Below are 12,472 nucleotides of genomic sequence, written 5' to 3'. Positions count from 1 at the left end.
TAAGTTTGCTGTATCCCTTCAAATGCCTTGTAAACGTAGTGCTTAATAGATTTCGTATCAAAAAATTACATCTTACAATACGGTCTTTCATTTCATACAGCACAAGCATCTGAATCACAAAAAAGATGAAAGCAACATCAAAATCGAAGTACTAACAGATGTCTTAGTTAAAGTCGCTAATAATAGTCATTTTCCTGTGTATTAGAAATATATTTTGGCATCAAGATGAGTTAAATGCGGTGATAAAAATTCGCGCTGGTTAATTAGTAATAATGTTCAGGATGGTTGCGCAATATTAATGGATCATCTCGGCTTTCGACTCTAGAAAGTAAAAGTGTAAGCTCTGACACGTAGATATTTAAGAAAGCGCAACTTCTATTATATTGTTTACTTTAAATCTTACTTGGAAAGATGAATTCTTATGATATCATCGGATAAGGAATATCGTCTTCATTGCATAGTACTTTGTCAAACTCGAGGCTAAATGTAACACAGATATGCTAGAATCACAACTTTAAAGGATGCTATTTCTTATGACAGACATCTTGATATACTAAAAACTAAAATCTTCGGTATTTGCAATGATGGAACACAAGATGGGATCCAGCATGTCACCTAATATCCGCAATTTTTAATTAGCCAAGAGGTAGGCTGAAGCCAACTCAATGATGGCGTCACTGAAAGTGGAGGCCTGATGTCAGTTTGTAACAAGTACCATCACATGTTTATTACAAGTCGCGACAGATGATGAGGCTTACGATGACTGGCGGCATCCAGCTGCCGCAGCCAGTTTTAGACCAGTGCTACCATTGCTTTCTGAGTAAGTTGTATGGCTTCACGATCGTAGACTGTTCTGAAATGTATCTGAACCACTCCTCGCGAGAAAAAATGATCCACAATTTGCTCGTTCTACTTCTATATTTAGTTCAAGGTTCGAACTCATAGGCTTGCATGTTCTCTATCCCAGCACGTTGTTCAGTGCCTGCTGCCTCTGGAATCATCTGGTGGAGAAATATATTACCGTATTATGGTGCAAAGTTCTGAGGCACCAAATCACCTACCTGCACTACTGAAGACGATGGGACTGCGTAGCAAAGAGTTTTATTGGACGTGTGGGCAGTTAGCCTCACGTCCTATTTAAACTGGGTAATGTTATTGGCCTGGTATTGTTTTAGATTTGATATGGATGGAATATATGCCCTGATAGAAATCGGAAAGCAATTGGGTAATTAGCACTCAATTTGCTCTTAGATGGTGCCTACGAACTCATTAAAAAGTGGCCGCCTATGCATGTTGCACGGCAATCCCGTTGCTAGTGTGGTATTAAGCTTAAGAATGGGGGAGTTGATAGTAAAATATCAAGCGAGGAAGAAGCTACTTGAACAGGGAAATCCTAATTTTCTCAATATCATTAGAAATAGAAGCTATCTTGCTCGATTTGACGGTCAAGAAGCGTATGTTCATAAGCGGCATTCAAGATGCACTAAGCATGTCAAGGTGTAAGCACGTTTCATGTTTATCATCCACCGTGTCCATCAAATCAGATCAATTATACCATCAACAAGACTTAGGATTGTTGAGTTGCTGAAGATGATAAAATTCGTGAAGATCTAGGATAGGGGAACTGGTTATGCATAAAAGGGTCAAGCACATAATCAAGTACCGGTAGATACCGATAAGTTCTGGACACAGGTCAAGACAGTAGTGAGGGCAAAGTCTAGATGTGATGTTGTATCTGTACTTCTAAGCTCTAAGCATATAGATGATGCACAATGGAGTGTCTTTTTGTAATGATCTTCTTTTCTCGAAGTGTAAGCTTCGCAACTTTTAAACGTGAGCTAAAAATGTGCAGCGACCTCGCATGGTCGTAGCAAGGCTAAGCTCTCTTCAGTTGATGCCGATATATCAACAAAGTGAGAAGCACCTGAATGATGCTTCATTTTCCAAGCGTACAAAGCTGTACCGTAAGCAGGAAAATCAATACGCAGCAATTGTTTCTACTACTTCATTTAATAGTTTAACACTTCCACATGCCAGCAAGTACATCCTTCACCATGGTCAATGATCTCAAGCATTAAGTTCAACCAAACTTTGTTGCCATAGCTTACCTCGTTACGACAACGATCTTGACATTGCCTTCGTTCCGTAGTTCGACAACACCAACGTTTGGATAAGAAGAATGCGAGATAAAATGCAACTTAGATCCAATTTATCATTCTCAATAAGCACGTACTTCTTTCTTGTGGACAAAACTTTCTATTTTTTCTGCTGCTAACTTAAACCTGCGTGTCGTCTATATACAATTCAAAGCCAAACTATTAATTCCACACCTGGTTGTGTCATGATCCTCGTCTTCTTAGACTGATAAATCGCTTGGCAATTTTTGTCCACTCGAAATGGGTCGATATAGTGTTTTGGTTCAGCACTGTTGAATGTCGAAACGGATACTACGCATACAAGGGTTCACGCACCACCCAAGCGTTTCAGTGGATATGACGGACGAAATCTAGTCTCTGAACAATGCTAGCCCATAACTTGTCTTTCACCTCAAAACCTCAGCATTACGTACCATTACCAGCAGACTTAAAAGAGCGTACTGTCGCCGTGGTTGGTCTTGGCATGTACGATCCACATTCGGTGAACTTTTGGCGCACCAGATCCAGAGGTCCTTATTGTGAGTCTGTAATTAATAGCATTTCTCATACAAACGTCGCATATGATGATCGTATGCTTGACATATGATGTCTTTTTAATTCTACTGCAAGCATCCGAATATTAATGGATACAGAATTAGGAGTATGATGACACAAATACCATTTGATTCACTAAACATCAATAAAGATATACGGTAATGTTTAGCATTAACTCACATAGATCATATAACCAGCATACGTCTGAAGTATAGAAGAAATCACAAGCTCAGATTTAATACTAAAAATATGTTGAACCTGGTTCCATCACGTTTTTTGTACACTTGGACATAAAAAATTATGGTCGGCACCGGATGTATGGTATCAGTTTAACTCCTCAATTAGCATACCGCTTTTCACCTCCTCGCTATAAACTGCCTCTTTCAAATTTTCCCATCAAGAATAAAGTCTCAGTTTCAATTCCCAGCTGGACTCGAAAGCCGGGGCAAATCGGATAAGAGATTGGCTGGGGCTTCTGCATATGTCAAGTGCTTGGTGTGGTAGAGCAGCGCCAAGTGAATCATTTCCTCTCTTTCCTCGCTACAGTGTTGTGAAATATGCGATCGCTTCTTCTTGTGATTGCTTTACGCCTTGCGTCGACAGTAGCACAACGTGCGACTTCATCATCACTTGAAGGAAACAATACAACGTGTAATGCTGATTATCAACAAGTTGATGATACTGGTGATTGTGTATGTCGAGAAGGATTTAGTGGCCTTGGATGCCGCATGTGTACAGTTAATGCTGAACAAGATTCTCCAGACGTATGCGCTTCAGCTTTAGGCTCTGGTTATTTATGTGTCACAAGTTTTACGTATGATTCAAGTTCAAGTGGTAAAACGTACACATGTACGCTCTCTAGTGACTTACAAGCACTACTTCCTGACGGTGCTATTGACGTGAGTTGTGAACGTGAGAATCAAGGCAATGGAACATGTCAAGCTGCAGTGTATTTGTCAAAAGAGACGATTGATAGTGAACATATGATTGATTGTAATATGACTCAATGTTCAATGCCGACAGGAAGTGTGAATGTTGATTGTGGGGCTATTACGTGCAAATGTGGATCTAGTTGTTCGGCAATGACCAAACAATTAGTGGATGGATTAAGTAATCAACCCGCAAAGATTCAAGTTGATGAATCAGCGGGAATGCTAACACTTCAGATTGAAGGTTCCCCACTTCCTTTATCTGCTACATGTAAAGTCTCCGCGTGTCAATTACCCGGCACTAACGATGGCGCAGAGGCTGGTACAGCAAGTACAACGAGCAGTGATGACGCGTCAACTGACGATACTGGAAAAGGACTAGCAGTTGTGGCGTGTATCGCACTTGCGACTTTGTTACTTCTTGGATTGTTTTCATTCTGTTGCTGCATTGGAGGATCTCGTTCGGATCAAAAAGAAGAAAATCTTGAAACGGAATTGCTTAAAGTAGCTACACGTTCAGCGAAAAAGTTGGAGTTTACAAACCTCAGCTGTTTTGCAGCCCCGGAACGAAAGTCCATTGAACGAAAAGTTGTTTTAAATGCCATTTCTGGTAATGTAGCACGCGGTCAAGTTCTTGGACTTCTTGGACCAAGTGGTTCTGGTAAAACCACGTTACTTAATGCATTAGCAGCTATGCAAAACGGTGCCTCGACATTCACTGGGGAGCTTTTACTCGATGGTAGTCCCGTGACAAAAGGATATCGCCGCGTTGCTGCCTACGTACAGCAAGATGATACTCTCTTTTCAACACTTACTGTGCGCGAGTGTATTACGTATTCAGCTCAACTTCGACTTCCACTTTCTATGACAAAAGCTGCGAAGAATGCAATGGTTAATAAAGTCATTACGGAGTTAAATCTCGGACATATCCAAAACTCTCGTATCGGGTGCGTAGGAGGTAGCACAACGGATCGTGGTATTTCTGGTGGTGAACGACGTCGTGTGAGCATTGGCATGGAACTTGTGACCTCACCGCAGATTCTTCTACTTGATGAACCAACATCTGGACTCGATAGCTCGTCAGCACATTCAGTTGTGAAGCTTATTAAGGAGTTAGCAAGTCATGATCGTATCGTGATTCTCAGTATTCATCAGCCCAGTTCTCGATCGTTTTTACTGCTTGATAAGATTATGCTTCTTGCAAAGGGACAATTGCTTTACAGTGGTCCACCAGCTGACTCCAAGCAGCATTTTATCGATTTAGGATTTCAATGTCCTGATGACGACAATATTGCCGATTTTATTCTTGACGTCGCAAGTGACACTGAGAATTTATCACGCATTCCGTCGCATCAAGACAATACTATTCCAGTGAAAATTGCGTCTTCGGTGCAGCCTCAATCCGAACCATATTCTCCGTCGACACCTGTTGGTAGTCCAGCATACGATGCACCGTTTGTCATTGACGATTCTTCAGAATCTCGAAGCTTGCCAGCAGCTTTCCAAGCAATGATGCTGGAACTTCGTGTCTTATTCACGCGTACGACTCAAAATATCCTTCGTCATCGGTCGCTCCTTGTTCAGCATGTCATCCTTAGTGTCCTGCTGGGTCTAATTGGTGGATTGATTTTCAACAACGTGACGGACAATCTCGCAGGATTTCAAAATCGTATGGGTGCATTCTTTTTCATTCTCACGTTTTTTGGCTTTGCAAGTCTAAGTTCAATGGATTTGTTTATCTCAGAGCGTCCAATTTTCTTACGTGAGACGGGAGCAAGATATTATAGCGCATTTAGCTATTTCCTTGCAAAAATGACGTTAGATGCTTTGTTACTGCGAGTGCTTCCAGCTTCGATATTTGCTTGGATCTTTTACTGGTTGATGGCACTTCAAGCAAAATCCGATCGATTCTTACTATTTTGGCTTACGCTCGTGCTCTTTAATGTCGCTGCTGGATCCATTAGTGTGCTAGTGGGAGTTCTTTCAAAACGTGTTGGATCAGCGAATCTTGCTGCCACGGTGGTACTCTTGATCATGTTATTGTTTGGTGGATTCTTACTGAATGCCGAGACAATGCCAAAGTCAGTTGGATGGTTACAGCATTTGTCGATATTTAGCTATGCATTTGAAGTTCTTATGGTGAATGAACTTGAAGGAATTGTTCTCTCATTTGATGCACCTGGATACCCAGCCGTGCCTGTTTATGGAGAAGTTTATCTTCGGACATTGGGTATGGAATATACTCAGCGATACTATGACGTCGCTGCACTTGCGGTAAGCTCAATCATTCTACAAATTCTTGCCTACTTTTTCATGTCAATGCAAGTTCCTTCAAATCGCGCAATCGATGGCTATGGTAAAAAAACAGTCTAAGATTTCTTTCATGGTAAGAAAGATACAAGTTGAGACTTGTATAGGTATGAAGATAAACTCATTTACAATACATTTTGATCTTTTTATTAATGATGAAGAATGTATAGGACAATAATATTGTCATCAGGGAAGACTAGAGTTTATTTAGATTGAAACAAATTTGAAACATTGCCATGATGTATTTAATAGGGTGTTTCTATGAAAACTTATACCAACATTAGTTTTTAGAGTTTTGCACTAATGCTTATTTCAAATAAGGATGAGGTAAACATGGATATTCGATCGAGAGTGCAATGCACAGATCGCCACGCCAGCTATCCCATATGCTTCCTATATATTACTCTTACAAATAAATCGATTCTTATACCTTGAGGACCGCGCTCCGCTCAGTTTATTCGCACCTTTCACTGGCTCTAACGAAGCGAGGAGTCCTGCATGATGCACAGATTGTTTACTTTTTAATTTAATACCCTGTTATATTCATAGAAAAAATAATATAATATCACTGGCAATTGAATTATGCTAATCGATATCCTGTATATATCAATATTCTATCTCAAAGTCCTAAGCACCCTCTTCTGTACCCCACGACCATCTGTCCACCATCCGTGTGCAATCACCTTCATCACTTTGTAATCTGCTTTCAGCTCTGTGCTTAATGACGTCATATGAGATAAACCCCAAGGATTCAAATGAAGTCCAACCCTCTCGACTACGTTTCCAACCTACACGTATTATCAATGATCATATGAATGTTCTATCGACTTTAACCACTCATCACTTCCACAAACATCTTTCAACATTGCGTAACCTCAAGTTTCACTCTTTTCCGTGGTTTGGATGGTGTGTAATACATGCGTTTCTACAGTTTTACTTTTTATTCAGTCGAGGTTTGGCACTCAAAGCATTAATTTTCATGTACGGCACTTCTGGTGATAATATCATTGAAACGAAGATTAAAGTCTTGAGTTTAGGCTTTCTGGAAGATTTTGTTTGTATTACATACTTTATGACTGCGTTATGGATCTTTGATACATGGAAACGAATAATTCTTGAGCGATATAACGAGATACAGCAGATGATGAAGATTGCAACGTTTTTAATCTCGTGGCTTCTCTTTCTATTGATTCTTGCTCCATTTGTAGCCGATATGATGCTTGTGGTACATCGAAATATGCGATTTTCATTTGGTCTTTTTGCTTCAGTAGTACGAGAACGTGAATATCTTAAAGATGCACCTATTTCAAATGAAGAGATAGAAGCAGCAAATATGACTGGAGGTCACGTGATTCTGATTGCGACATTATTTGCATTGGTACGAGTACGAACAACTTGGACCAATTTGGCATATTGGGACCCATTTCAGATTACATTTGGGACTCATAATACAATTGATCTTACTCTTGAAGAAGGATCAAAGAGTACTAATTCCACTACAATCCATGTACAATCAACTTGTCGACGAATTACTCTTGTTATACTGGTACTCATTGCGGTACCTGCACTTGTGGTCACAATTCGTTCATTTTGTTCTCCTCTTGTAGCCTATGCGGCTTTAAATGTTACATTGAATGAATTACTTTATCACAAATTGGAACCATCTTTAACTATTGAAGAATCAATGCATTTTCGAATTCAACCATGGGTCGAACGTTTTATTGATCCATCAGAAGATCACGAGCGATTTGGACATAATACGCTATATAGACGTACAACTGGTTTTCATGGTAATCTTGCATTTAATGTAACTATTGATCAGGAGAATCCACCAAATGTTTTGGTTATTGGAGTTGAATCTTTTCGATATCGAGATTCACGATATCTTGTAGGACAAGAAGATCCATCCAATTTGTTTAAAGGTACAAATTTAACGATCACTCCACAATTTGATCGGTGGGCTCAACGTGGTGTCGCTTTTCGTAACATTTGGTCTAGTATTCCTACAAGTCGATCGCTTGAAAGTTTAATCTTTGCCCAAGTACCATATCATAGTAGTACTCAAACTGGTATTACTGGAGGGAGGGAAGATGTCAAACTTTCAGGGTTACCCCAATTGTTTTTACAAAAAGGGTACGAAACGTATTTTACCACTGGCTCAACAATTGAACTTGATGCTTGGGATCGTTTTTTACCATCACATGGATATTCAACTGTCTGGAATAAAGAATCAATGATGGAAATTGCTGAAAAGACTTTAAACTTTACTAAAGATGATTGGACTGGGCATCAACGTCGAGCTGGTGGATGGGGTGTTCACGATGATGTTACATTTCAAATTCTAGGAAATTTATTAGTGGAAAAAAAGAATGCACAAGAGAATCAGATGATGCAAGGACAAAAGAAAGTACCTACTTTTATTACCCATTATACCATTTCAAGTCATGAACCATATCATGCCTTGCCAGGTTGGTATGAACGAGGTCCACAACCTGATTTTTCGGTCATGTATAAAGACGAAAAATTTGCAAGTCAAATTGAACATTATATGAAACTTCGGTATTTTTCCGATTCTGAACTTGGAAAGTTTATGGATCGTATGGAGCGTGAAGGAATTTTGAATGATACAATTGTTGTAATTGTTGGTGATCATGGTCAGGCTCCAGAAGTTAAAGTGTGGAATTATGATGAAGTTTCGTCAACTCGTGTCCCAGCTGCAATTATTGCAGAAGGACGATTGGGTGATGCTGTAGGTCTTGTGATTGATGATGCAGCAGAGCACTATGATCTACTTAATACATTAGCAGATATTACTGGATTACCTGAAGGTGGATTTGTTCAAAATGGCGTTGGTCGCTCACTTAAGCGAAAATTACCGTTTGGAGAACGAGTGGTCTTTGCAAACGATCCATTGCGTAAAATGGCCATTGTACGAGGCCATGAACGTCTTCGATATGATCTTGTGACTGATGCAATGATGTTACATGATACGGAATTAGATTATCACATGAGTCAAGATTTATTACCATTAATTAAAGAGAACGAACGTGCCGAATGGAAAGCTTTAAGAGAAGAAGGTCGTCGGATTGCGTCGTACTACATTAAACGATGGGATGAAAATTGCTTACTTGCTGTTGAGTGCGAAGGTTAACACTTCTTTGCATTTGAATGATCTAGAATGAGTAGAATAGATATGCACATTTAAAGACAGAGAATATATGTCGATTACATAACAGATTTTAATATATTAACGAAACCTTTCACATGGTCTGCGAGTGATCGTAGTATATTTTTAATATTAAGCTGAGTATGAACTAGTACTATATTTAGCAGTAGTAATAACAAAGTACCCATGTACTGCATAGCACGAACAATAACTTTGTCAAAGTGAAACTTTTCTCTGGATCTCGTAACGCAACAGTAGCGTAATGCTTATGTAACCCGTATAAAGGTGCGTACGCCCATTCAAGGTGTACCACATTTCGCACCTTTCAAGACAAGGCACGAAAGTGAATGCTTTACGAGCACCCACCCCGCCAAAGCTCTTGTCTCTTATTGCGTCAACCAGTGTGTATTTTTACGAACGTAGCCCACATCCAAAGCATGCTATCCGCAAAGATTAACAATGACTTGGTCTTTTGGCCAAGGACTACGAGTCACACGCGGTGATGTAGGCGCGGTGTTCTGCGACGATTCGGTACTGAAGACTCTACGAGTCTCACCCAAACCGTGTGCCTTAATTGAGAACTAAAAAGCCTCTAGGAATAAGGCGTTTGCTATGGCCAGCGTCTCCTCTGTACGAGGTTTGCACTACATACCTGCTCCCTTCAACGAACAATAGCACGACATCTCGCTGCCGAGCTCACAACGATATTTAGCTTATTACAGATGATCTTGACCTGGCTCAGCAAGCCAAGATGTCTGCAAGCGCAAGGCTGCTGTTAACTCAGTAATGTCGTGGCGATCGATTCAGGTTGCCCGCCACGGCGAAACCCATGCACGTGGGGCTTTTACTAAGACCAAGAGCGAATTGTGTATTCGAGAAGCACAACATGTACAGTCTTCAATCCCCCAATTAATAGTACTCAGAATGTCGCCTGTGTAGTGAGCACGTAAATCCGAAACTCCATATGTACGATGTCTCTGTAACTGAGTGCTAGCGAAAGAACCGAATGTTTCGTGCTCAATTTTTTCGCTGAGCGAAGAAGCGCTTCGTCTTATTTGAATAACGGCATTGTAAGTCAGCTTTAGTAAAGCAAATTTCAGACTATAATGTCGATTTATGCTTCTTCTTCGAAGAATACAGCACATTGTGGACGTTGATGTTAATGCTCACCCAACAAGGTCTTCCCATTAGCAGCTCTACTATCGACTAATGCTCGACAGAAGACAAAATTTATTCACGAACGGGAAGCGTGTTGCACTGAAAGACTCTATTATTTCTTCAAGGAAGGCGATCAGCGGTGCCGGCGCCATAGAGGTATTGCCTTGTAAAACGCCAAACATCCCTGAGTTCTCATTATTATAGATTCCTTCCCGTATTGAGTACAGCTCTGCCCCCCACTAAACAATCGAGTGGAGTACACCACCCTTGCTTATTCAGCATTGACGGGTGAAGGCGACCCTCTCATTGCTGGCTTTCCTAAGCTATCTTACTCATTGATATCGCGTCGAACTCTGTACAAACTTTACTCAAATTCCATCAATGGTTTTGACCTGCGTATCTTTTGACATCTCCATTGGCTGTACCCGGTCTTGGTGGGGTTAATTGATAAACTTTATTTGCTGATATCATCCCAACTGCAGCTATATACTATGAATTAACAAACTCTTCCTAGAATGATTTTGCGTCATTCGCCGGATGCGTGACACTATGACACAGTGCTAGGAGTTGCAAAAGCAGCGTGCAGATACAAGAAAGGGATGAATAACAGATGAACCTGTATTGAGTGGTAGGCCATTATTAAACATTGAGTTGCAAAAGCAGCGTGCAGATACAAGAAAGAGATGAATAACAGATGAACCTGTATTGAGTGGTAGGCCATTATGAAACATTGTTGCCAGCAGTGTGCAAGACTGTCGAACAGTTTTCGATCCCAGCTAGATCGCCCTGATCTACAATTTCAATATATCACGAAAATGCAAGTACATTTTGTGCTGTATGTGGGCTTGGTAAAGCCGTACCATGAAATTTCTCTCACGAGCCATTTGAATATTATTTTGTTAAAGACGATCAAACTTTCAGACACTGATCTATCTTCTGCTCTGTGCAAATATGCAGTTTGAACAGCCTAAGGTAACCCTTCCGATGACATAGCACCGGCATCGCATCGAAAAATGGCATATGTTCGATTTGACCGCACGCCAACTCCCCCCGAATAGAGGCCTAATGACGCCGTAATCTAGATAGATCATTTTGACACTACTGTCGCTTTGCGCAATTGCTTCAAAAGGCGGATCACACCACGTGATCAAGCAGTCTGTCTGGCCATCTGTATGGATATAGTCTGTATTAGAGATGTTTGTTCTGAAGCTTAGCACTTAAGCGTCCTGATCAGGGGCAACCGCCATGGGAAGAAATGTTGGCCAAACATCTTTGTCTGACAGCTTGGCTGTATCCAAGCCAATAACGTTGTCGCTGACAGCAGCAAACGAGCTATCTTACGCAGACTGCCAAGTATTCTGCCGGAAGCGGCAGAATACTTGGCACATTAGATTATCATCCAATGTTAGATTTGTGCACCAGTACATAGTGCTCACAGAATTGTGCGTCTTTACTCTACCGAGGTGGCCACATCAAGATGGTATCACGTGGCCCGTGCGATTCTTCTCTACTTGAGGATCTTTCCATGAATACCTCATAGGCTGAGCGTCGAGTGCGGTGCTGCAAAACGTTTGACACGAAATAGCGGTCAATGTTCGATAATCGACGTCCAGATTCGGGACCTTAGCTCTCAAACATTCAACAGTGCCACTAAGTTTCACCTTACTCGTACGCGCCGTCACAATTGTAATTTATAGTCTAGGCGATTGATGATACAGTTATATCCGGTGTTTATTGCAAAAGGTGATACAAATAGGAAATATTCGCGAGATGTGATACAATTCTGCTTTAAACACTAAAAATGCGAGACCTGGTAAAATTACCGAGTGTAGCCATTCTTACTTTCAAGGCGTGTGCCATGGAGATGGGGGAATTCAAGCAGAAGAGATGGACTAACGGCAAGGAGGCTGTGCGAGCAATCAAAGATGTCGCACTAGCACAAGGAATGTGTGCAATCGTCATCAACAGGGGGGGACGTTTTGTTTATTAAAGTGTGACAGTGCAACTATTGGTTGCGAGTGACACACTCATCTAGCACGATTGATTCGATTCAATAATCACCCATTAGACTGGCATGTGACGGGAGGCAATCTCGATCACCAAAATGTGTTAGAGTGGCTAAGCCATCACGAATCCAGTTAGTCAAAAACCCTGTGGTCCGTGGTGCACTTGTAGCTAACCCAGCCACATCAACCAACGCTCTCGTCGCACAGCTTCGG

The 12,472-nt window shown here is 41.0% G+C and overlaps 4 protein-coding genes across 4 annotated transcripts; all 4 read left to right on the top strand.

Annotated features, from left to right (window-relative positions):
* The first annotated feature begins 499 nt into the window (after window positions 1–499).
* On the top strand, window positions 500–1,028 carry PHALS_15312 (uncharacterized protein). Its single transcript, XM_024730673.2, has one exon. The coding sequence runs from the start codon at window positions 745–747 to the stop codon at window positions 943–945; it is 201 nt and encodes a 66-aa protein (XP_024580927.1). The 5' UTR covers window positions 500–744; the 3' UTR covers window positions 946–1,028.
* Window positions 1,029–2,019: 991 nt separating this feature from the next.
* Window positions 2,020–2,765, top strand: PHALS_15314 (uncharacterized protein). Its single transcript, XM_036407609.1, has one exon. The coding sequence runs from the start codon at window positions 2,521–2,523 to the stop codon at window positions 2,740–2,742; it is 222 nt and encodes a 73-aa protein (XP_036263297.1). The 5' UTR covers window positions 2,020–2,520; the 3' UTR covers window positions 2,743–2,765.
* A 482-nt stretch (window positions 2,766–3,247) lies between these two features.
* Window positions 3,248–5,992, top strand: PHALS_00910 (atp-binding cassette superfamily; the record flags this gene model as incomplete). Its single annotated transcript, XM_024730671.1, has 1 exon — window positions 3,248–5,992. The coding sequence occupies one exon, from the start codon at window positions 3,248–3,250 to the stop codon at window positions 5,990–5,992; it is 2,745 nt and encodes a 914-aa protein (XP_024580925.1).
* Window positions 5,993–6,650: 658 nt separating this feature from the next.
* Window positions 6,651–9,080, top strand: PHALS_00909 (sulfatase-like protein; the record flags this gene model as incomplete). The annotated part of the gene is made up of 1 exon (XM_024730670.1): window positions 6,651–9,080. The coding sequence occupies one exon, from the start codon at window positions 6,651–6,653 to the stop codon at window positions 9,078–9,080; it is 2,430 nt and encodes an 809-aa protein (XP_024580924.1).
* Between the last annotated feature and the right edge of the window lie 3,392 nt (window positions 9,081–12,472).

Source organism: Plasmopara halstedii (assembly GCF_900000015.1).
Source record: "Plasmopara halstedii genome assembly, contig: Scaffold_1211, whole genome shotgun sequence".
In the NCBI taxonomy this organism is placed as follows: Eukaryota; Oomycota; class Peronosporomycetes; order Peronosporales; family Peronosporaceae; genus Plasmopara; species Plasmopara halstedii.
The sequence above is the reverse complement of the archived record's forward strand: the minus strand, read 5'-3'. Positions and strand labels throughout refer to the sequence as shown.

Coding starts and splice junctions, on each gene's coding strand:
- PHALS_15314 (XM_036407609.1), top strand. CDS start 2,521: ATGCTAGCCCATAACTTGTCTTTCACCTCAAAACCTCAGCATTACGTA.
- PHALS_15312 (XM_024730673.2), top strand. CDS start 745: ATGATGAGGCTTACGATGACTGGCGGCATCCAGCTGCCGCAGCCAGTT.